The 24,926-nt window shown below is 50.7% G+C and overlaps 2 protein-coding genes across 2 annotated transcripts; one reads left to right on the top strand and one right to left on the bottom strand.

The window, feature by feature from the left end:
* The first annotated feature begins 2,357 nt into the window (after positions 1–2,357).
* LOC123128195 (uncharacterized) lies at positions 2,358–5,132 on the top strand. Its single transcript, XM_044548132.1, has 7 exons — positions 2,358–2,725; positions 3,049–3,222; positions 3,339–3,431; positions 3,541–3,609; positions 3,894–4,100; positions 4,468–4,593; positions 4,702–5,132. The coding sequence occupies exons 1-7, from the start codon at positions 2,462–2,464 to the stop codon at positions 4,852–4,854; spliced, it is 1,086 nt and encodes a 361-aa protein (XP_044404067.1). The 5' UTR covers positions 2,358–2,461; the 3' UTR covers positions 4,855–5,132.
* A 382-nt stretch (positions 5,133–5,514) lies between these two features.
* Positions 5,515–8,868, bottom strand: LOC123128194 (uncharacterized; the record flags this gene model as incomplete). The annotated part of the gene is given in 4 exon segments (XM_044548130.1): positions 5,515–5,889; positions 5,991–6,218; positions 6,313–6,596; positions 8,005–8,868. Coding segments are annotated over 4 exon segments (1,407 nt in total), but the record flags the coding sequence as incomplete, so codon positions are not given.
* Positions 8,869–24,926: the final 16,058 nt, after the last annotated feature.

Here is a 24,926-nt window from a genome sequence, read left to right on the forward strand (position 1 = left end):
ACTGCGGTGCCGGATAGGCCGGATGGTCCGCTGGAAAAATCTGCGGGTCTGCTGACAGATGCTGCAGGTGCTGGGCGCCGTCTGGCTGCTGTCCAGCGGGCGAGTGGTGGCATGCTGATGACCCCCATCAGTATCCTGGAGACTCGTACGCGGGCGAAGCCCCGTACGCAGGCGGGGACCCGTACGTGGAAGCGGGCGGAGTTCCATATGCCCCGCACATAAAAGTTTCGTATGTGGGAATGGCCACGTCGTAGGTGACGGCCGTCCCGTATGGCGGCGGGGCCGCGTCGTAGGGCACCGGCGACAGGACGGCAGAGGCAGCAGCGGACGGGTTTGATGACGCCATTGCTGGTCCGACGGCGGCGATCGGTGTGGTTGGGCGGCAGCAGCAGGAGGCTTCGATGAGGCGGGTGGCGACCGCTGAAGGCAGTAGCGATGTGCTGCCGGGACGGAGCGGGCGACTCGGACGGCTCGTGTGATCGAGCGTGGGCGACAATGCGGGAGATGCAGCTGGCGCGGGTAGGGCGTCGCGCGAGTGACGGCTGGCTACGCGGTTGGCGGCCGACGGGATCGATCGGCAGGGCAGCGGCGCACGCGCTAGGGCTACGCGCTAGGCAGCTGGCGGCTACGCGCTAGGCCTGATAACGGGATCGATCAAGCAACATGCATGCAACAGGCTTGGTGCAGCGCATTATTAAGAATATCATATAGGAAGATGGACTAGCTCGAGACCTTGACTTTAACCAATCAATTGAATCGATCGATCGGGGCTTGCGGCAGCTGGCGGCTGGCAGCTACGCGTGCGAGGCAGGGAGATGCGGGAGCCGCGGCCGGCGCGGAGGGCGCGCGAGCGGCGGCGGCGCGGAGGAGACACGCGGCGTCGATAACGACGGTGACGAAAGCGAGAAAGAAACCTAAAAAACCGATATTATGTATGATTACACGATGTATTGCTCTTCGTGCACAGACACGTATATATGATGTATAAAGATGGGTCATGGACCTCAACTATACAAGAAATTAGAAGACAAGCCTAATACATAATATGCACATAACACATATACTCAACAAGCAGCTGCCATAAAATCGCCTACAATAGATCCAGGACATTGGGAGGCTAGAGGTCTACTTACAGATTTCTGTGCAATCACGGATTCATCTCCAGCTCAGTTTTTCCACATATGAAGACTCCATAGGCACATGATTTAGCCCAGCTAGCACTCCTCCACGGATCAGTTCAGCCAGTTGCCTAGACATGCAATTACAGGGAACTGTAACTCTCAAACGTAAACCGTTTGCGGCATGAATGAATTGGCATCACAGGGGCTTTTGCGTGTTCAAGAAAAAAAGTGGGAGCAAATGCATGTATTACTTTCAACAGTCGCTGGGCTACCCGCGTTTTATTATACTTTACGAAGCGAGGGTTTCGTCTAGGGCAGCCGCGACCGTCAGGGAACTTTTGGTCCCCTCGCATTTGGTTGCCATCTTGGCGCCGAGAGGTGGGGGGACCACTTACCTTCAAGAGTTCTATGTTTTTCGTCATCGTATAGTGATTATTTTTTTGAGAATAAATTTACTCTCGTTCTTTTGACGCTGCTATATGAGATTGAAGAGTTTTCGGTCCTTGTAGACCCGATTATTCGGATTTTATGAGTTTATGTTGGTGTGTCAAACATTTTTTTGGTTTGATTCTTTTTATGGAATTGAAATCTTGCATCGACATCATGGTGAAAATATTGTGATCCGACGTCCTGCACTTCTAGGTGATCATCCCGGTCCAAGTATGTTCGTCAATCAAGGCTTCCTATGCTTTTCAATGGCAACTCAACACTTTTAAAAAAAATCATTATTACGAGTACGACAGAGACTGATATTTTCTCCAGTCCAATTGCAGCCGCTTTACCGAAGTCTTGGGACATTTTCTCTAGCAGAGACTGATAGCGCGAAGCAGGTGTTTTCAAGAGATTTTATTATATATTATTTCTTAGTCATAGAATTTACTTTATATTTTATTGAATTGAATTTGAAGATCCAAATCAGTGACCTGTAATTATTACGAGTACGGCAGATTTCATAAAAAAAGCAATCGCCGGGCTGGAAAGCCACCACACGACACAAGTGGACGCGCACACGAAACAGGAGCCGCTTCTTCGCCGCTCTGGCTTTTCCGTTGCGTGCGCGACCGCACCGCAGCCAGCAGTGCCACCGTATCGGGAGGCGAATCTCTATCCAGGCCGGTTCCGTGCGCACCCGGTTTGCGGTTCCGGGCCCGACTCTCCCTCCCTCGGCCCCCTTCCTTCACGCAACATTTCTCTCTCGCCCCACCCGCTGTCCCATCCACCAGTTACTACTAGTCACAGACGCAGCCAGCGCGGGTTCCACAACCCGATCCCCCTCATTTTTTTTAGCGGCAGCGGAATTTAACTCTCGCCTCTCCCGCCGCCGCCCACCGCGCAGCCCAATGGACCTCCCCGTGGTGGATCTCGCGCCCTTCCTGCAGGCCGCCGCCGGCGACGCGGCCGCGGCGCCGGCCGAGGCGGAGGAGGCGCTGCGCGCGCTCTGCGCCACGGTGAGCGCCAGCCTGCGGGACACGGGGGCGCTGCTGGTCAAGGACCCCCGCTGCACCGCCGCCGACAACGACCGCTTCCTCGACGTCGTCGAGCGCTACTTCGCCCGATCCGACGACTCCAAGCGCCTCCAGGAGCGCCCCCACCTCCACTACCAGGTACTACTAAATGATTCCGTTTCATGGGGCCGTACCGTAGCCTCCCCATCCCCCCGCTTCCCCGGCGAATTATGGTGCCCGATTAGGTGGGGAGGGGGGCTAGGGTCCGTCAAAATTATTAAGTTGGGCATTCTAGGATCAGTAGTAAGTAGTACTTGTTGCCAGTTCAAGTTATCTGATATGATCCGCTGCATTATAAAATCGCCTTGAAAATTCAGGCACTTATATTGATATATCCAAAAGTTACGCTGAATGTGTGGTGCCTTCAGGCTTAAGTTAACCCCGTTTGCAATGATGGATTTTGATCCTGTTTATATGATAAGGTCGGCGTGACACCTGAAGGCGTGGAGGTGCCTCGCAGCCTCGTCGACAAGGAGATGCAAGACACGATCAAGAGTATGCCAGAGGAGTTTCAACCAGCCACCCCTAAGGGGCCAGACCCGAAGTGGCGGTACATGTGGAGAGTGGGCCCTCGCCCGTCGAATACCCGCTTTAAGGTTGTCATTTCTACATGATCCTTTCACTGTGATGTGGAAGTCTGAATGAATTCCACGCTTCACCCCTAGCCATTATTTGTGCGTCATATGCTGAATTGTGAGCAATTTTTGTGTAGGAGCTGAACGCAGAACCTGTTATTCCTGATGGATTACCGGAGTGGAAAGAGACCATGGATTCCTGGGGTTCAAAAATGATTTCTGCAATTGAGGTACATATCCAGTGCACAATTTATCTAAGATGATGTTTTCTGCAGTTTATACATGGCAAATCTATGTTATAGAATATTCAGAAGTTGGTTGGACACACTTCTTTTGTAGGTTGTTGCTGAGATGGCGGCGATTGGATTTGGCTTGTCAAAGGATGCATTTACCTCTTTGATGAAGGAGGTAATGTTGTGATTCTTGGCACGCTCACTCGTTTTGTTATAATTCTTAAATTTATCTGAAATGAATGTCCTTAAAACAGTGCCAAGTTCCAGCTATTAGTAATATTTCAATGCCTTAGTGGGTTTAAAGGTGTGGTATGAGATCTTTTGGTTTTTCAGTCGTGCAATTCAACATTTTGAGTACTAGAAGTATTATTCGTGTTCTTTTAAAAAGAAGTAGTTATTCATGTTGAAGTTCTTTGATCATCGTGCTGACACTGCTCAATTATTCTCTTGTTTCAATAGGGACCGCACCTCCTAGCACCAACCGGAAGTAATCTGATGCGTCATGGTTTTGAGGGCACTGTGTTTGCTGGGTTCCATTATGATCTTAATTTCTTGACCATCCATGGCCGTAGTAGATTTCCAGGCCTGAACATTTGGTTAAGTAATGGTAAAAAGATGGAGGTGAAGGTCCCTGTTGGCTGTCTTCTCATTCAGTCAGGGAAACAGGTTAGTTCTGCCAATTTTCACTGGATACATTTAATTGTTCTGCACTCATAGTTTGATGAAATGATACTTATGCATATTGGTTGCAGGGGTGAATACCAGTTTTATGATATTATCTTTAATATTTTGTTCTTATATAGAAGTACTATTTTTCCTGCAATAGTTGATGTTGTCATCGTGAAATCAAACTTTAGTTTCATATCTGAGTCTTTACTGAAATATTACACACTTGCGTGTAAGGATCTGTAAATACTTGTATGGAACTGTTAGGCAAATGAGAGCTGGGCGTTATTTCCGGGGTGTTGGGTGTGGTAGTGAAGCATGTGCACACACTAAACTGTCAATATTTGATGTGTTCCTTTCTGTGCAGTTGGAATGGCTTACAGGTGGTGAATGTTTAGCTGGAATGCATGAGGTAGTGGTGACCAAGAGAACATTAGAGGCAATAGAACTAGCTAAAGAGCAGAACCGAAGTTTGTGGAGGATCTCATCAACAGTAAGTACTCTCAGTTCCCACGATGTCTGCTAACCTCGTGACAATTTCCAGAATCCTCTGTGCTCTGCCGATCTATTGACTAACCGATTTCTATGTATGTCCAAACAGCTATTCTCGCACATTGCTTCCGATGCGACACTCAAGCCATTGGGCCACTTTGCTGAAGCACCCAATGCTCATAGTTATCCACCTATATGCGCCGGGGAGTATGTGGAACAAGAGCTCTCAGCAATTAATCTGAAAGGGAAGGTTGCACTCTAGGCGCACACAGACCGCCGATTAATCTGGTGACTCGTTAATCTGCCTTCTGTGGTCAGAACGCGAATTGCGATAATCCAAGCTGATACTTGTATCTTCATTCAACTTTGTTGACATACCGAGGTTGCGCCGGTCTATTTCCGACACAACTCTATCTATGTCCATGCTAAGTATATGTCCATTTGACCCCCCTGTTAAGTTATAGTGGATGCTCATGCTCTGGTGTACTGAACTGATAGCACCTGTGAAAATTAAATAATAGCAGTACTGTTATTCTCGAACCGAAGTGTACTGAACTGATATCAGCGTTGCTCTCTACGAAAGTCATCCTTGCAATCCGTTTTGCAACCGATAAATCTGTTCTGAGCTGAAACATCAAACGCACAGCACTAGTAACACTATTTTAGGGGTCAAAGTTATAGTCCACTCCACTCTGGGCAGTAAGCTGTGACACTGCAAAGCGTTGTTTCTTCTCATCACAAACCGGCTAATCGAGATGTACATATGTACAGCACAGCGGCCAAGCACGTAGTCGAGGCGTTTCATCAAACTTCAGACCCAGTTGTTGGGCAGCGAGAAGTTGTGGAACCTGAAGGAGGCGTCCCCGGCGGTGTCCCTCCCCTGGACCATCCCCGGCTCGCCGTCCGCCTGCGCCGGCTGGTTGTCGACCCACGAGAAGGAGTTCTGCCGCAGCAGCTCGGCGAACGCCGGGGACGGCTGCGGCGTCGGGCACGGCGCCCCCTGCGGCCGGTTCGGCGCGTCGGTGCCGAAGTCCCACATGAGCACGTGGAGCAGGATGGGGCGCAGGGCGTGCCGGTGCAGGGACAGCTTCTGGCTGAGAGACACGGTGTCGAAGCACCGGATGGCCCCGGAGGTGGACACCATCCACGGCAGCACCTTGCGGCACGACACCCGGGAGATGACCAGCAGCTTGGACGCGCGCTTCGCCTCCCGGTAGAGGTCCCGCAGCCCCGACCGCGTCGACGGCGTCGGCCGGTCGCTGTCGTCTTCCATCACCGACGAGATGTAGAGGAAGCCCTGCACCCCATTGCCATTACCAAGAGCGAATCAGTTCAGACGTGCACTAGAGCTAGAACTAGAGACATATACAGGGACAGACATTCCTCCGGCATTGGTACCTCCTCGGTGCGGCTGATGGCGAAGCCGAGCTTGGTGTCGCCCTCCTCGAGGGTGATCTCCACGGGCATTTCTCCGGCGGCCGCGGTGAACCAGAGGCGCACCGCCTTCACCACGCCGATGTCCACGCCGTGGTAGTCCTCGAACCCGTAGAGGCTCGCGTTGGCGAGGTTGGGGAGGTCGGCCAGTGACCCCGAGTTGACCGTCGCCGAGGCCATGTCGCCGGAGATCTGCACCATGCATGCCATATAAGAACGTCAGAAAAACACCAAAACATCCCACACACGATCATTCTGATGGCAAAAAAAATATAGTACAAGGAACCTTGGTGAGGAGGGCCTCGGTCTGGACGTTGAGGAAGGCGATGGGCACCCCGGCGGCCTGCGAGGCGAGGAACCAGGCGTTGGCGCGGGCCAGCGTGTCGTCGACGGAGTTGTAGCGGGAGTTGGCGCGGTCGAGCGCGGTGGGGAGGACGAGCAGGGAGAGGAAGCTGCTGGCGCTGGGCACCGGCAGCACCTCCTTCATCTTCTTCTCCCACGGGTAGGACACGTAGCCGTCCTGCAGCTGCGCCTTGCTCAGCGCGCACACCACCCGAGAGCTCCGAGACCCTGCATGCATGCACAGCACCACCGCCGCCGTCGTCAGCGAGCGATCAACGTCGGCCATGACGTAGCATTAGGACATTTCTAACACTATTTCGAACCGTGATTCAGTTCTTTATTTTGATCATCAGGAGACGACGTTAGATTTGCAGAGGAATCTCAAGCTAGCTGGAACCAAGGCGTCTGCACGATCTGCAATCATGTGCGAGTTTTTATTTTTTATTTTTTGTTACTTATTACTCCTGGTGCGAACAAGCCGGACGCGACATCATCGACCTAGGAGGTAAAGTCAACCGGTGAATCTCCGAACCGCATTACGATCTCAGAGGAACAGCGGCATTCAATACTAAATCAGCAAGTGGACGACCTTGCCGTGTAGTATGAAACTATGAATGATTGAATCAGATGCAGACTCCATTCAACGTGCACCGCCGTGTCTGCTGCCTGGAAGTAGGGGCATGCGACTAGGGCTAGACTAAATGATTCGTGTGTTTGGTAAGATCCGGCTAAGCATTGGTGTGTACGGGTGCACTACCGTATACCTAGTACGCGGCTACGCCTAATAATCTCGAAACCACTAGCTTAATCAGGCGGTCTCTCCTGTGCAGTCAAATTTTTTGGAGACGATGGCAGTGCATGTACACATCATCTGCATGATGTAGCCTGTAAGACAATTCTTTAAGTTGAGCAGGCCAAGTTACCAGTCGGAAAAAGTGACAACAAAGGCAGCTGCCTAAAACACAACAAGAACAACAATGCTATCGGCAGCTCTTGCAACGAGGATATTCGGATCATATCCTATCTAAACGCGATGATCGTACCACGGAAGCTAAAAGACTAAAACTGACACGAGAATATGCCTCGGCACACTAGCATGCAACCAAAACCAACTCTTGTGAGTGATCGATCACGCCAAATTATTTTTACAACGTAGCTACAACTGATCCATTCATCCAAGCATATGCCTCGGCGCACCAGCATGCAGCCAAACCCAGTCTTGTGGATCTTATCTAAGAGAAGAGATAGTCTTGTGAATGATCGAGCGCGCCAAAAGGAATTCTATCGCGATCGCGATCGAGATCGATCGGCCGGGAGAGAAAACGATAAAGATGGCGTCGCCGCCTGTCAATTCAAAGCCGCACCAACCCGTGCGCGGAAGTCGCATGCAGCGGGAACGCGCGCATGCACGCACCGGCGGGCGCCCTATCCTTTTTCTCAAGTCCAACCCGGCATGTAGCGAAAACTCAGTCGACGACTTTTACGAGTACTTTTCTTCGCTAACTAACGCAATTGCAAGCAAAAAATCGAACAAGTTGAATCGGAAATAAAGATCTGCGGAGGTTCTAGAAAATATCTGCGGATCGGATGATGGTGGAAACTGGAAACGCGGCGGTGCCGTACGGCTGCTGTTTACCTCGGAAGGCGACGCACTCGCTCTCGCTGCGGTCGACGAGGCCGACGGCGTAGTTGGGGTCGCGGATGGACCGGAGCACGTACTTCTGGCTGCGCCCCACCATCGCCATCCCGCCGCCGCCGCCGCCGGTCTCCTGCGGCACGATGCAGGCCTGCATCCTGGCGGCCGCCGCGTCGGAGCCGGGGCCCAGCAGCTCGCCGCTGCTGTCCGACTCCCCCGGCACCAGCTGCTGCCGCGCGTGCGCGGGGCGCCGCACGCGCACCTCCACGGACGTGTCCCTGCGCTTGTAGGCGGCGTGCAGCAGCTTCTGCAGCGCGGCGCGGCCGCCCTTGAAGGGCGCGGCGTGCACGGCCGGCCCGCCGCGGCCGCCCACCCCGATGAGGAGCTCCTCCACCACGTCGCCGGTCTGCACCGTCTCGGCGCAGCCCGTGCCCCACTCCTCCGCCCGCGACCCGCCCGCCACGCACTCGATCGCCACCACCCCGCCGCCCTGCTGCCTCTTCCCGTAGTCCATGGGCATAGCAGGAGGCCTCTCGCTTTCTCCCTCCCTACTCCTACTCCCTCGCGCAGCAGCAGCTAGCGAGCAAAAATGAACCGGCCGCCGTGGGGCTGCGCTATATACGGAGAGATCTATGGCCCCTTTTGACTTGCGTGGATGGGTACTAACTACCACTGCCCCGTCGCCGTCGCCGTCGCCATCGCAGCTCGCAGCGGCGGCAGCGGCCCAGGAAGAAGATTCTTGCGACTTCACACGGCGGGGGCGGGGGAGGAAGAGAGAGATAGAGAGAGTACAGAAGCAAACGCAGACGGGAGCGGTTTGGAGGGGCGAATTAATGGAGGCGCGAGCGCGGTGGATAAGGACTGTTGCTGTCGTCGGGATTAAAATCTGCCGTGCTGGTGGCGACCCTCGCCGTACCCGCGACCGGCCGGGGCGCATCGGACCGGACGACCGCTCGGGCGGGTGCGTCGGGACCGTCCGTCTTTTAAACTGTTTCGCTCACTGGCAGATGGGGCGGGCGGGCGGGCGGGGGGTGGTTAGGCGTGCGTGGACTTGGAATTCAATGCGAGAGGCATAGTTCGAGTTCGCGCGGGCATCTCGGGTCGGGGGGAGATGGATCGGTCGAGCTCGAGCCCGTGCGCATCCAGCGACGTCATCGCCGCATGTGTGCGTCCCGTAACGCAGAGTCCGTGCACGCTTTTACCCTTTTTCTAGACGCGATGCATGCATCTCTCGCTCTTTTTTGAACGGAAAAAATAAGGGTCTAGAAGGAGCAAGAAACTGCGGTAGACCTACAATGGAAGAAAAAAGAAGGCTAATACTAAATCAGTACACTTATACTCCCTCCGTAAACTAATAAAAACATTTAATTAGAACACTACTTTTAAAACAAGCCTGAGAGCGCCAGAGGAGAAGAAAAAAGGTGTGTCTAATGATAGCTCGTCCAAGGAGCAACAGTCTAGCCAAAGTAGCACTAAAGATGCTCGTGCTACAAACGCTAGAGCTGATCCCAGTTCAGAGGTTAACTCGCCTAAAAAGAAGCATGATCAGAGGAATAAGAGAAAGGGGGGCCCTCATGGAACGAAGCAAGTTTATCGACAGATCTCTTTGCCTCCGACTGATCAACCGCAGAAACCACAAATGAATGAAACCACAAATGCTGTGGTGGTGTTCACAGCGGGTGAGGTGCGTTTGGATGGTGATGAGAAGGAGTCAGGGAGGGAGCCAGAAACCAAAAAGAAAAAACCGACTCCCACTAACTCTCAAAACTCAGGATGTTCGGCGGCGGCTGCAGAGCAGCCCCGCCGGGAATGATGAGTTGCCTCAGCTAGAACTGCCGGGGGCTTGGGAACCACGAGGCAGTTCGGGAGCTTCGCAGCATTGTGAAGCAGGAAGGGCCCGGTCTCTTATTTCTTATAGAGACCAAAATTTCAGCCAAGAGAGTGGAGAATCTACAGAACTCTCTTGGTTTTGCGGGATGTTTTGCGGTGAGCAGCGTTGGACTCAGTGGGGGACTAGGTTTGTTTTGGTCTGCTGATCTAGATGTTGAACTCAAAAATTATAGTTCTGCCCATATCGATGTTATGGTGCAAAGGAAAAATGATACGTCCAAAAAATGGCGTGTCACAGGCTTCTATGGAGCTCCGCGCGTGGAAGATAGATGCCACAGCTGGAGATTCATGAGAACTTTGTTTGCTATCCGGCATGAAGCATGGATGTGCATTGGGGATTTTAACGAAACGTTATTCGGCTCCGAACACTTTTCTCTCTCACCAAGACCCGAGTGGCAGATGAAAGCGTTTCGGGAAGTAATGGATGAGTGTGCAATGGTTGACTTGGGCTGGTCAGACATGGAATATACATGGGATAATAGGCAGTCGGGTCGATCAAATGTTAAAGCCCGGCTAGACAGAGCCTTTGGCAACACAGCTCTTACTAATTTATTTGCAAATGTCAAAGTTCGGCACATTGTTGCTGCGGAGTCAGATCACTGTTTTGTCTTAGCAGATCTAAGGGAAAATCTAACTTCCAGTGTACATCGAGGGCCCAAACCCTTTCGATATGAGGACATGTGGCAAACACATGCAGATTATGACCAGCTCATCCTAGACTCTTGGCAGAAGGGGTCGGGTCGGCACGGCCTAGGTGGCGTGGTTGAGGCCCTGAACAACTTACAGACACAGTTATCTGCATGGGGCAAAAGGGAGTTTGGTTGTCTTGCTCGCAAAATACGTAAGTTACGTGAACAGCTAACACAGCTGCGGAGTCGATCTGTGGGCAGTGGGCCGTCCGAGGAGGAGAAGGCGATTGTGAAGAAGTTAAGACTTGCCCTGCACCAAGAAGAGATTTGGGCCCGACAACGGTCTAGAGTACCATGGCTGCGTGAAGGAGACAGGAACACGGGATATTTCCATGCCCAAATGTCTCAGCGTAAGCGCATGAACCGGATCGAGAAACTTGAACGCTCGGATGGTACTATGTGCACCACTCCTGAGGAGGATTGGGAAGAGGTCCAAAGTTTTTCGAAAATTTATATACGTCTCAAGGTTTTCGGCAGATGGAAGATCTGCTCGAGTTTGTACCCAGCAGAGTTACGGACCGGATGAATTACGAGCTGCAAAAGCCATACACGGCGAAAGAAGTTAAAAACTCTGTTTCAAATGGCACCGTCAAAAGCCCCAGGAGTCGATGGGTTCACCGCGGGGTTTTTTCAGCGACACTGGAATCTCCTAAAGGATGACATCACTCCAGCGGTGCTTGGTTTCTTGAATGGTGGTGAATTGCCAGCGGGTATGAATGACACATCCATCACCCTAATACCCAAGGTACGTTTTCCACAAAAGATTTCCCAATATCGCCCGATCTCTCTTTGCTCCGTCCTGTATAAAGTTGCTGCCAAAGCGATCACTAATCGTCTGAGAGAGTTTTTGGATGATATTATTGGACCGGAGCAGAGCGCATTCGTCCCAGGTCGCTTGATAACAGACAATGTCTTAATCGCGTATGAAAGCGTGCATGCCATGAAGCGAAGGAAGAAGGGAGGAAATGCTGCTTGTGCTATTAAGTTAGATATGATGAAAGCCTATGATCGCGTCGAGTGGCACTACCTCGAAGCGATTATGCTAAAGATGGGGTTTGGACTGGAATTTGTTCGTCTCATTATGAAGTGCGTAACTTCAGTGCGGTTTGCTGTTCGAGTAAATGGCGAGCTTCTCCCTTTCTTCTCTCCCTCCAGGGGGTTCCGTCAGGGTGACCCCGTATCACCTTACTTGTTTTTGCTTTGTGCCGAGGGCTTCACTTCACTGCTGAATTTCTATGGAGGGGCTTATATCGACAGAGGCATACGGGTTAGCTATCGATGTCCTTGGATCAATCACTTACTTTTTGCGGATGATAGCCTGATCTTCCTGCAAGCTAAGGTGCAGAGTGCTCATCGGTTGAATGAGATTCTTCGTATCTATGAGGAGTGTTCTGGTCAAGCAGTGAATAAAGAAAAAAGTGCAATATTTTTTAGCCCAAACACTCCTGATCCTACAAGGTTTTTACTAAAGCAAACACTGCAGATTTCAGTGGAAGCTTTTGGTGAACGCTACCTCGGCCTTCCAACGGCTGTTGGTCGAATTAATGGAGGAACTTTTGACCACATCGGGGAGAGGATTCGGTCAAAACTCCAAGGTGGAGTAGAGAGACTTATTTCATGCGCTGGAAGGGAAGTCAAGATTAAAGCAGTCGCCCAATCAATTCCCACATACAGTATGTATTGCTTCCAGCTAACGAAAAAAGTGTGTAAGAAGTTGGCCTCGCTTATGGCCAAATACTGGTGGAGCAGTAACCTTGATCACCGGTCTTTACATTGGTTATCTTGGGTTTCTTTGGCTGCACCAAAAGTTAAAGGAGGGATGGGATTCAAAGACTTGCAACTCTTTAATTTAGCACTACTCGGCAAGCATGGGTGGCGCTTGATGACGAATCCCAACTCTCTGTGTTCGCGGGTCTTGAAAGGAAGATATTTCCACTCCTGTGATTTCATGCAAGCTACTGCACCTAAGTTTTCTTCAGCTGTGTGGAGGGCTATAATCGTAGGCAGGGAAGTGTTGAAATCGGGCTTGCTTAAGCGCATTGGAAGCGGCACGACCGTTTCTATCTGGGAGGACAAATGGATCCCTGATACCAGAACTATGACTCCGGTTGCTCACATTGGTAATGCGCAGCTACAACAAGTGTCTGATCTTATCGATCCTGAAACTTGGCTCTGGAAAGATCAGGTAATCAGAGAGAACTTCATACCATCAGATGCAGACGCCATTCTGAACATCCCCCTATGGATTGGCGGTGGTGATGATATTTTGGCATGGGCTTTGGAGAGATCTGGTTCATACACTATCAAGTCAGCTTACCGCGCTCTCGTGAATTAGAACGAGCATTTGGCTCTATCGGAAGGGACGGTAGTCGAAACTTCAGCGACAGAGAAACAGTTATGGACCACATTATGGAAACTGAAGGTTCTGCCAAAAGTGAGAGTATTTTGGTGGAGGGTTTTACGAGGTATTCTACCAGTAGAATCCACACTCAAATATCGACATATAACAACAGTGAGCCAGTGCAAAATTTGTCAGCATGAAAATGAAGACATGATGCATGCATTGTTGAATTGTTCCCACGCGAGAGGGTTTTGGACTCAAGCTCCGGTTTGGCTTGGGGTAAACCGACCTGATCTACACCCTCTAACATGGTCAAAGGATATCACTTGTGATCCCAAGTTCTCTGAGTCCGATCGAGCCAAACTGGTGACGATCATGTGGGCTATTTGGACGTCTAGAAATAATATAACTCATGATAAAGGTGGTCTCGACCCAATACAGTCCATGAAAATGACCAGAGATACTTTAGCTTTGCTTGATCTACCAAAGGCTCAGGCCTGACTGCTTCCGGGCCATGGATGGAGGCCACCTGAGGAGGGGGAGGTCAAGATAAACACTGATGGCAGTGTTGCATTGGAAGCTCGAAGAGGAGGGGTGGGAGGAGTTGCTCGATCCCATTCCACTTTCAGAGCTGCATGGTGTAAACCTTATCAGGGGATTACCGACCCCCTTATCTCTGAAACCCTAGCAATCCGGGACGGTGTCATATTTGCTAAGCTCAGGGGTTATGAGAAAGTCGTGATAGAATCCGACTGCCTGGAGGTCGTTAATCTCTGGAACTCGCGTCATGATGATAGGACTGTTGTGGCGCCCATCCTATCCGAAATTTTAGAGCATTCTTCTAGTTTTAAGTCTTTCTGTATTCAATATATTTCGAGAACAGCCAACTACCCTGCTCACCTATGTGCTAGACATGCAAGCACACTGGATGTAACAGAATGTTGGTTTGACTCTGCCCCTGGCATCATTGTAACTAGCCTCCTTGCAGATTTGGCAGGGGCTTCGATTGTTGAATAAAATCTCCAAATATTTCCCCGTCAAAAAAATTAGAACACTACTTTAGTGACCTAAATGCTCTTATATTAGTTTATGAAGGGAGTACTGCCTACTAAATCAGCAATATTTATTTTGGGACGGAGAGAGTAATGGCTATTATTGTCTTTCAAATAAGATGCTTCTTGGGTGTTTCTTTCAAAAAAACTGAAGTAGACATAGAGCAATGACGATAAGCAGTTTACATCAGTATCCATAAAAAGAAAATAATTGCATATCAGTCACTGACTTTAACAAGGAGGATCCCAAAACAGAATGAAATGGGCAAATCAGGACATAAGTGGCCCCATATCACATCCTAGTTGGGGATGACCTCACTTGGAACATCGAGACCACCACGCTCCGCCTCCAGTTGCTAGGCTCATCGGAAGTAAAGGTCATGGACTCTGGACAGAAGCTGAAGCGCCTCCTATTTGGCTTCCACTTAAAGAGGGAGAAGGGTTTCCCTTTGGCCCAAAGAGTCAATGGCGGGCCACTGAAGATCGGCAAACAACTGCTTCCGCCAGCGTCGTAGATTCACCGCAAACACCATTAATGACGAACTCTATCAAGATATGCAAAATCTATGGCCGCTCTGCCTCCTATTGTCAAGCTCGTCGAAAGTAGAAGCCATAGACTTTGGACAGAAGCCGAACCACCTCTTATTTGGTTTCCACTCAAAGAGGGAGAAGAAGGGTTACCCTTCAGCCCACAGAGTGAATGGTGGGCCACTGAAGATCGGCAAACAACCGCTTCCGCTAATGTCGTAGATCCACCACAAACACCATTAATCACGAGCTCTATCAAGATATGCAAAAACCACGGTCGCTCTGCCTCCAATTGCCAAGCTCGTCGAAAGTAGAAGCCATGGGTTCTGGACAGAAGCTGAACCACCTCCTATTTGGTTTCTAGACCCAAAGGAAGAAGAAGGGCTCCTGTTCAACCGGATGTCAATGGAGTGCCAATGATGACCGACAAACAACCGCTTTCCGCTAGCGTGTAGCTCCACCACAAACACCATTACTGATGAGCTCTATCTCGATATGCAAATACAAGCTCCCTTATATTGGGTAAAATTGTCTCCTGGTTTTCCTCTGGCCTAATCGTCACGCCGAGATATCCTACATAGGGATCTGCCGGAACTAGTTCTAACGAATGTTCATATATTTGATCACATGGTGATATACTCCCTCCATTCGGAAATACTTGTCCTAGAAATGATTGTATCTAGAACTCTAGTTCTAGATACAACCATTTCTAGGATAAGTATTTCCGAACGGAGGGAGTACATGCCAAGGATGTGCAGGCGACTGTGTACCTCCACCTGCGATCTAGATGCCTCAACTAGATCCTTATTTTGTGTCGCCCTTTATCGAAAAAAGTGTCTCTTAAGAGGGAACCCATGCTACTCTGCTAGTTTATACCGATTGGCATCCGGCGAAGAAAGAGGAGGGACTCGGCCGTCGCAACAACAATGGCGACTCTCAACAGTGAGGTTAAACGTGAACTGAGCCTAGCTCAGATGGTTAGGTTCTTTGTGGTGGAACCAGCCCACAGGGTTCAAGTCTTAGACTTGGCACTTATGCTCATATTTTTCTAGATTTATTTCTTGCTTTTTAAAGGAGGGGTTAAACTAAAAGTCTGCTTCGTCTAGGGTTAGGGTTGCAATGGCGATAGGCGATCGCAGGTCGCCGCCTGAATCCTACCCCGACAGAAGCGTTCCGGACCTTTGGGAGGTTCCCTCCCGGACTACGGCTCCGCAGTCCTCTGTGTCTATGCGTCTCCGCCCTAATCTGGGAACCCGTCAACATGCGGCTAAAGGAAACCTAAACCCTAAGGTGCTATCTTCAAATAGGGAGGCCCGATCTGGTCGATCTGCTTTACAACCGCCGCCGGCTCTCCCAATCGACCCAGGGCCCGATCCCACGCTGCACCGACCCCGATATCACCCTCCTATGGAGAGAGGCGCGTTTGCCATTGAGGGTGGGGGTGATCATGGGGGAGTCGATGAGACTCCTACCCACCCGAAGCCCTCTGGTGCAGGCAGGCTCATGGCGGTCAGGCAGATGCCGGAGCAGGTTGGGCCGCACGATGATGTCTCAGAGGATGGGAACTGGGATGGACCGACTTCTGAAGGAGGGCTCTCGGAGGACGCAAAGACCCAAATTGATGGTGAGGTGGACATGGATGATGTGTCCTTTGTCTCGGTTGACTTAGAGGAGGAAGAAAGCGCGCAAGAGACCTAGAAATTGATGAGCTCGTACAGATCGCAGAGACGACCTAGTGCAAAAACCCTGTCAAAACACTTTGAGAAGATCTGGCAACTCAGGACGGGGGTAGAGTTTCAGCCGATTAGGAATAACTTTTATACTATTACTCTCTTCTCGGAGGGAGATTACAGTTTTGTGGCAAGAGGGGGGCCGTGGATATATGATGGTGACGCCCTGCTAGTAACGCCGTTTGACAATGAGGCTAGGCCCCCAGAGACCCAACTGGACGCGGTTCCTGTCCGAGTGCGAGTTTTTGATATCCCGTGGAAGAAGCAGACTATGGCATATGGTAATGCAGTCGGGCTGCACTAGGGGAAGTGTTGGAGGTGGACGCTCCGGAAAGTGGCCACATCACAAATGAATTCCTATGTATCCGCATCAAACTGCCCTATAATAGAAGGATGCAAAAGGAAATAACGCTATAGTATAAGGCCAAGGGGGAAATTAAGCGAAGTACCTTCAAGCTCAAGTACAAAGGGTTCCACACTTCTGCTTTCACTGTGGTTTTATGGGTCATGACAAGGATGCCTGTGAGAAGAAGAGGATAGGAATGGCCACCAAGGGGTATGACTCCACCCTCCGCTGCTCCCCTTTTCAAGAAGTTTGAACAGAGGCAGACGTATGCTCCCTAGTCGGGACAACCAAGAGCTCGACGGGCGATGGACTTCTCCCCGGGGAGTGCAGGAACGATGCCGCAGTATTCGGCGCGATCAGAGACAAGCATGAGCCAGCAACAACCTCAGCCAGAGATCCCTAGCAGGGTAGATGCGCATGATGGGTTTGAGGACACCGAGGGTGTGGGTGCGGAAGAGGCGGATGAGCAGCTTGAAAACATGTCGAAGGGCTCAGGTTGAGGCTTGAAAAAGAGAAGCCAAAGTGCAGCAAGGTTCAACAAATGCGGAAGCAGTTCGAGGCTAAATCATCGGGCAGGTCGGAGATCACACCAAGGCAACATCGGAAGAAGCCGGCCGGGGGGCAAAAAAAGGTGGCGGTGAATAAGAAGAGTGGGATGGTGGTGCGCAGAGAACCCCCGCTAGGACGGGACGACATGGTTCCAGTGTTACGTGACCTTGATAATCTGGAGGTGTCTTTTGGAAGTGCTTGGGAGTCGATGGACTTTAATGATTCCGTGCTGGGCAAGAGGCATATGGAGGGCTTGAGGGACCGACACTTGATAGCACACGAAGGCAATGCAGTAGTACCTTTCGAGGATATTTCAGAGGAGGAGTCCAGAAGAGGGGGAAGATGGGGGCGCAGAACCTTGAGGATGATGCAAGCAACATGGAATGAGAGGAGGATCGGGAGGCAACCAGCCTTGGGGCCGCTAGTAAGCTGACGGGGCCAAGTGTGGCGCCCCGTCAGTCGCAATGAGTTTCTTATTCTGGAACTGTCGAGGGGCGGGGAACTCTCGCACAATTTGCGACCTCCAGGCTCTTTGTAGATCCCATTCCCCAAAGCTGGTGTTTTTGTGTGAAACTAGACAACCAAATCACAAAATGATGAGAGTTTGCAACAGACTTGGCCTCAAAGGTTTTGATGGCGTCAGTAGCCAGGGAAAGAGTGGTGGCTTAGCTTTGTATTGGGATGAATCAGTGTCTGTCAACGTCCAGGATATAAATGAAAGATGGATTGATGCGTTCGTGAGACTTTCTGATGATGAACCGATGTGACAGGTGACTTTTGTTTATGGAGAACCAAGGGTCGAAAACAGACATCTCATGTGGGAGAGTTTATGCAAACTAAGAGGCACATCAGATATACCATGGATGGTGGCCGTGGATTTCAACGAGGCCATGTGGGACTTTGAGCACTTGTCCTCGACTCCTCGTCCCCGGAATCAGATGGTCGCCTTTAGGGAATGCCTAGAGGACTGCCAGCTTGCGGATCTGGGATTTTCGGGGCACCCATTCACATATGATAACAAGCGAAGTGGGCATGCCAATGTTCAAGTGCGGCTGGACCGAGCTGTGGCTGACAACCCGTGGCTTGATCTGTTCCCGGAATGTGAAGTGGCACACCTCATGTCTCCCTGCTCCGATCATTGCCCTGTCATTTTACAATGTGTTCGGGAGACCCGGGTGCGCACTGGAAGAACTCAGAGGTATGAAGTCATGTGGGAAAGAGAATCGGCGCTGTCGGAGATAGTGGAGGAGGCATGGAGAGCAGCCGGTGTAAATGGTCATCGGGGCAACATTAGCGGGGTGCTCCGGTCGACACTGTTAGCGCTACACAAATGGAGCAGCAAGAAGGTGGGTAATATCACAAAGGAAATTGAGAAGTCCAAAATGAGATTAGAGGAGCTCACTAACATGAATGCATACCAGAATGAGATACGTGGGGAAACTGACCATATGAACGAACTGCTTTATAAGGAGGAAATGATGTGGCTCCAACGTTCGCGTGTGGAATGGCTAAAGCATGGTGATCGCAACACAAAGTTCTTCCATCACAAGTGAGGGAGTCCTGGATTAGGGGGTCTCCGGACAGCCGGACTGTTGGACTATGAAGATACAAGATTGAAGACTTTATCCCGTGTCCGGATGGGACTCTACTTGGCGTGGAAGGCAAGTTAGGCAATACGGATATGTATATCTCCTCCTTTGTAACCAACCTTGTGTAACCCTAGCCCCCTCCGGTGTCTATATAAACCGGAGGGTTTTAGTCCGTAGGACAACATACAATCATACCATAGGCTAGCTTTTAGGGTTTAGCCTCTCCGATCTCGTGGTAGATCAACTCTTGTACTACTCATATTATCAAGAATAATCAAGCAGGACGTAGGGTTTTACCTCTAGCAAGAGGGTCCGAACCTGGGTAAAACATCGTGTCCCGAGCCTCCTGTTACCATCCGCCTTAGACGCACAGTTCAGGACCCCCTACCCGAGATCCACCGGTTTTGACACCGACATTGGTGCTTTCATTGAGAGTTCCTCTGTGCCGTCACCATAAGGAAGGATGCCTCGTCTCGTTGTCGAGAACAACATCACCACCGGGGGAGCCCTGGCTATCGGTCAAACTCTCCGGCTAGGCAGTTTCATCATGACCGCCCGTTCGGCTGCTGCCCCAACGATGACTTCTCGGGTCATCGAAAACAACCTCCACGTCGGCTCGGAATTCGCCGAGCAGATGGGTCCAATGGAGCTCTCTTCCCTAAACGAGATCTTGGACCGCATCGCCGCCTTGGGAGTCGCTACGGACTATGATCGGATTGGGCTTAAACCCGATCAAAGGGAGATTAACTCTCCACCGGTCACCCACCATGTGACGGTGGTGGAGGAACAATGCGGCGATTCCTCTTCTATCTTGAGGACTAACTATGTCCGGATTCCTGAGCTCTTTGAGCCGGATACCCGTTTATGGGAGGACATCGCCCAAGCCCTGGACCTAGAACCAGGCAGCGGGCCAGACTTATCGGGCAACATACCGGAACCCAAAATTCCAATATTGGAAACACCTTGGCCCCTGGGTCTCATATTGGGTAGGGGTTCGGACTCAATTCCACCCACCCACCCAGACATAAATGATCTTTCCCACATCAGGCAAGAGCCCCATGAAACAGTACATTATTATTGGGCCAGATTCCTCCTTGTGATGAACAAGGTTAAGGACTATCGCGAGGAAGACGCGGTCTCATTTTTATACAATAATTGCACGGATAAGGGAATCCTTAACGCCTTAAGTCGCCGTGACATATCACGCTTCGCTGACTTGGCATCCATAGTACGAAAGTACTGTGCGATGGAAAGCGCCTGGAAAACCGAAATGAAATTTTAGGATAATCCGGCTAAGAATATACACCCAGTTCGAAGTAAAAGGGTGCACTATCATAAGACACCCGAGTTAGTTACAAAGAAACAAAAACCCTCTACAGGGCATGGAACCGTATTGGAGGGATGGCTTAACGGACCGGGCAAAATTCATAGCACATCGGATACCATACCAACGCACAGCCTTAGAGCATGTTGGATACTCCGGCAGGTGGCCAAAAGTGGTGAGGATCTTCTTATCCCAAATGCCACAGAGCACCATCCCGTGGATAACAACACGGTATTAACAGTTTTTGAAACCTTGTACAACATATAAACCGCAGGGTTTTAGTCCGTAGGACAACATACAATCATACCATAGGCTAGCTTTTAGGGTTTAGCCTCTACGCTCTTGTGGTAGATCAACTCTTGTACTACTCATATTATCAAGAATAATCAAGCAGGACGTAGGGTTTTACCTCCATCGAGAGGGCCCGAACCTGGGTAAAACATTGTGTCCCGAGCCTCCTGTTACCATCTGCTTTAGATGCACAGTTCGGGACCCCCTACCCGAGATCCGCCGGTTTTGACACTGACAGCAAGGCTGTGTGGAGGGCACATAAGAACAAGATCAAAGGGCTGATTGACAACGAGGGCAATTACCAAACAGATCATCATATCATGTCAGGTATGGCGCTTGCATATCTTTGAAACCTTTTTAGGCTGACCAAACCTTGCAACCCAAGACTGTAGTGCTGCTGTTTGAAGAGGTGATCTCGGCTGAGGCGAATACAAAGTTTTGCGCCCCGTTTTCGAAAAAGGAGATCAGTGACGCTTTGTTCCAAATTGACCCCCTCAAGGCGCCGGGACCTGACGGCCTCCCGGCCAGATTCTTTCAGCGCCATTGGAGCATTCTCAAAGAGGATATCATCGCAACAGTAAGTGAGTTCTTCTCCACAGGTATAATGCCGGAGGGAGTGAACTCTACTACCATTGTCCTCATTCTGAAGGTGGAAAATCCAAAGATGATGATGAAGTTCATGCCCATTAGTTTATGCAACGTGGCGTACAAAATCATCTCAAAGTGCTTGGTCAACCGGCTCAGGCCTATCCTTGGTGATGTGGTGTCTGAAGAGCAGAGCGCCTTCGTGCCCGGGAGGCTCATCACCGATAATGCCCTCATTGCATTTGAATGCACACACTATATAAGGCAGGAGAAGGATCCAGATAGGAGTTTTGTGCTTACAAGCCGGACTTGTCAAAAGCTTATGATAGAGTGGATTGGAGATTTCTTGAGCAAGTGATGCAGAGAATGGGTTTTGCGAGCCAATTGGTGAAGTGGATCATGGCATGTGTCACCTCTGTTCAGTATTGTATTAATCTAAACGAAACCCTCTCAGATTCATTTGCACCGACGGGCGGGCTTCGGCAGGGAGATCCCCTTTCTCCGTTTCTATTTATCTTTGTTGCTGACGGTCTTGCCGCTATCTTGCGCCAAAAAGTGCGGGCCCTAGAGATCACGCCAGTGAGGGTTTGTCCAAGAGCTCCTGGCATCTCACATTTGTTGTTCGCCGATGATACGCTGCTCTTCTTTCGCACATCTGCCCTCGAAGCAAACTATGTCAAGGAGGCGTTGAATTCATATGCCCACGCTACCGGCCAACTCATCAATCCGCATAAATGTTCCATCCTGTTTGGAGAGCACTGCCCAGCTAATATTCATGAGGAGGTTAAGGAAGTGTTGGGGGTACAACAACATAGTTTTGAAGAGTGCTATCTTGGTCTCCCTACCCCATCCGGGCGCATGACAAAGGACAAATTCCAGAACTTGCAACAGAAGTTTACAAAGAGAATGGTGGACTGGGATGCATCATAACTGCTAGCACCAAGCGGGAGAGAAGTCTTGATCAAATCAGTGGCTCTGGCGATACCCACATATATCATGAGTGTGTTCCGCCTCCCTGCCTCTACCTGCGAGGATCTCATAAGGATGATAGGCAACTTCTATTGGGGTGTGGAGAAAGGCAAGAAGAAGATGCACTGGAAGGCGTGGACTCACCTGATCAAGCCGAAAGCACAAGGCGGGCTCGACTTCCGAGATCTAAGGCTCTTCAATCAAGCACTATTGGCACGACAAGCTTGGAGGCTTCTGTCCAACCCGGACAGCTTATGCGCGCAGCTCTTGAAGGCGTGGTACTACCCCAATGGTAGTCTTGAGGACATGGTGTTCCCGGCGGGTGCTTCGGCAACGTGGCAAGGTGTGCAACATGGTCTGGAACTGCTGAAAAGAGGGCTAATCTGGCGTGTGGGGAACGGAGCATCCATCCGCATTTGGCGCGATAGCTGGATACCGAGGAACGGAACCGGGAAACCCATTACACCGCAGGGCAGGTGCAGATTGAGGCGGGTGACGGATCTCCTTGACAATCATGGTGCTTGGAAGCCAGACGTGGTTCATCAAGTTTTTTACCCGGTTGATGCAGAGGAGATACTAAAGATTACAACGTCATCACGCATGGGCGAAGACATTATCGCATGGGCACCGGAGAAGAGTGGCAGTTTCACGATTCAGAGTGCTTATCGACTTGCTCTGGAGGATCGTTTGAGGCCTTCATCAGTCGCGGCGAGTAGGGCACCGGACGGGCGACGGGCCGTCTAGTCTTTTGTATGGAGGTGCCTTGCTCTTCCTAAGGTGCGCACCTTTGTTTGGAGACTCGTCACTGATTGTCTACCCACCTGGGTGAACAAGAAACGCCAGGGTCTCAAGGTTTCTGACTTGTGCCCTCTCTGCGCTTCCGAGCTGGAGGACACGTTTCACGCGTTTTGCAGGTGCCCACGGACCGTCGGACTGTGGCAAGCTATGGAAGAACACTAGTGTATCCCCAAGGTGAAGGCATTTAGGAGGACGGGGACAGAGTGGCTAGTTCAAAGCCTCTGTGACCTACCAGACCGGGAGCGGCTGGAGCTGATGTTGCTGCTTTGGCGCTGCTGGTTCGTTCGGAATGAACTCATGCACGATAAGAACCCCCTCCTGTCGAAGCTTCATGCCGCTTCCTGCTGAGCTACGTGGAATCCATCATCGGCGTACAGAACCGACCGGAGGCTGATCCGGTGAAGGACAAGCAAGCGGTGGAGGCGCTGCACACAGGTGTGGCGCCCAGACAAGCCCCGACGAGCACACCGACTCCCGCCAGATGGCTTCCCCTCGGCGGGCTGGGCCAAACTTAATGTCGACGGCTCCTTCTGCCCGTCGACGGACACGGTAGGGGCGGGCATGGTGCTCCGAGACAACTCGGGCACGATCATCTTCTTGTCTTGTCGCCAACTTCGGAGATGCGCGGATGCACTTGAAGCGGAGCTGGCTGCGTGTATGGAGGGCCTAAACCTAGCGCTCCAATGAACGCCTCTTCCGGTGGAGCTTGAGACCGACAGCCTAGTCGGAATCAATATGTTGAGAGGTGACACTGTGGATCGATCTCGTTATGCTATGTTGATAGACCAGACCAGACGCCTCATGAGGGGAGGAAGAGATGTGAGACTAGCTCATATCACTCGCGATCAAAATAAAGTTAGCCATTTCCTTGCAAACTTTGGTAGAGTAGAAGAGCGCACTGCTGTGTGGCTCGGTTCCGGTCCAGGCGTTGTTCCTGATCTTTGTAAGCAAGACTTTCAGTTTGGGTAATCAATAAAAGTTTACCCTTCGCAAAAAAAAAGAGAGAGAGGAGGGGTTAAACTGTTCAGTTTAGGCAAATCGATTGTGCTCCAAAGCATGACCTGATGCATGCATCTCTCGAACGTCTCTCGCCACGTACCGTTAGGCTACGCACATTCCCGCAGACCTACACGCACGTATGTACGGTACTGCGTGTCGTGAGTGCGGCTACTGTACACACGCTAGAAAACAGTCTGGCCATCGCATTCACGCATTCCACTTGTTATCAGCACTGTACATAATAGAAATAATCAATACTCGTACTCCCATCATCTGAATAATAAGCCCAGTGGAGTTGTGGCGCGCTTGATCGTCCAACTTATTCCCTCCCATTCGTCAACGAAAGTCTTCTCTACCGCGGCTGACGTTCTCACCGGAGCGCCGCGGTATTGAATCCATCTTCCGCAAGGTGGCGCCGAATCTGGATATTCATTTGCAGCAGTTGACATGGATCCGTGCGACGTCACGCCCGCAGAAAAATCCGCAGCGGGTCGACAGCTTAATTATTCTTCGTTGGTTCCCTGCCCGCACGCAATGGAAATTTCGCGGTGGGCTTAATCCGGCTCGTGGCGTCGCTTTCCCCGTTGCTTCGGCGGCAGATAGTAGATTCACCAATCACGAGTCGCCGGGGTGCAGTACGTACTGCCAACACGAGTTCAATGGAAGCTGTGATGTCATGGAGTTAGTTAATTTCGTCCGTGTCCTTTTCATGCAAGTAAGTGAGTAGCAACCAAGAAACAGGCCTGTCACGCGAAGTTTCTTGGTTGGCGAATAGTTTTGACTCCGTGGATTTAAAATCATATCCTAGCACTCAATGTTCTTCTCTTTATTGATTGGAAAGTATATGTGTGTCAGCGTGTGCGCACCCTCTGAAGTCTTAAACACACACTTGCAGATTGGCATGCAGGAGCAAACTCCCGAGTCTCACAGTGCTTATTTTTGTGTAAGATTTTTTTTTGCAAAGTATTTTTGTGTACGTTACTTACTACCTGAACTGATCCTTTGTTCATTGTCCTTGATATAGCTCACCATTCATGCCGAATGGTTTCTTGAACTGATCTTTATCACGATAAAGGTTTTGTAGACTTTGTGAAAGATTATTGCTATTGAGGACCATGAAGTTTTTTTTAGCTAAAACGCCCTTCCGGTTCTTTAGTCATCAGGCGCTAGCATGTCTGACTGCAAGATTTCAGTCAGCCACCCAGAGATTACATCGTACACAAGCATAGATACAGAAAGATT

Source organism: Triticum aestivum, chromosome 6A, assembly GCF_018294505.1.
Source record: "Triticum aestivum cultivar Chinese Spring chromosome 6A, IWGSC CS RefSeq v2.1, whole genome shotgun sequence".
Lineage (NCBI taxonomy): Eukaryota > Viridiplantae > Streptophyta > Magnoliopsida > Poales > Poaceae > Triticum > Triticum aestivum.

Excerpts from the sequence above, each read along its gene's own strand:
- LOC123128195 (XM_044548132.1), top strand. The coding sequence starts at position 2,462 with ATGGACCTCCCCGTGGTGGATCTCGCGCCCTTCCTGCAGGCCGCCGCC. Across the intron at positions 3,432-3,540 it reads AAATGATTTCTGCAATTGAG|GTTGTTGCTGAGATGGCGGC; the intron begins GTACATATCCAG and ends CTTCTTTTGTAG. Across the intron at positions 4,594-4,701 it reads TGTGGAGGATCTCATCAACA|CTATTCTCGCACATTGCTTC; the intron begins GTAAGTACTCTC and ends ATGTCCAAACAG.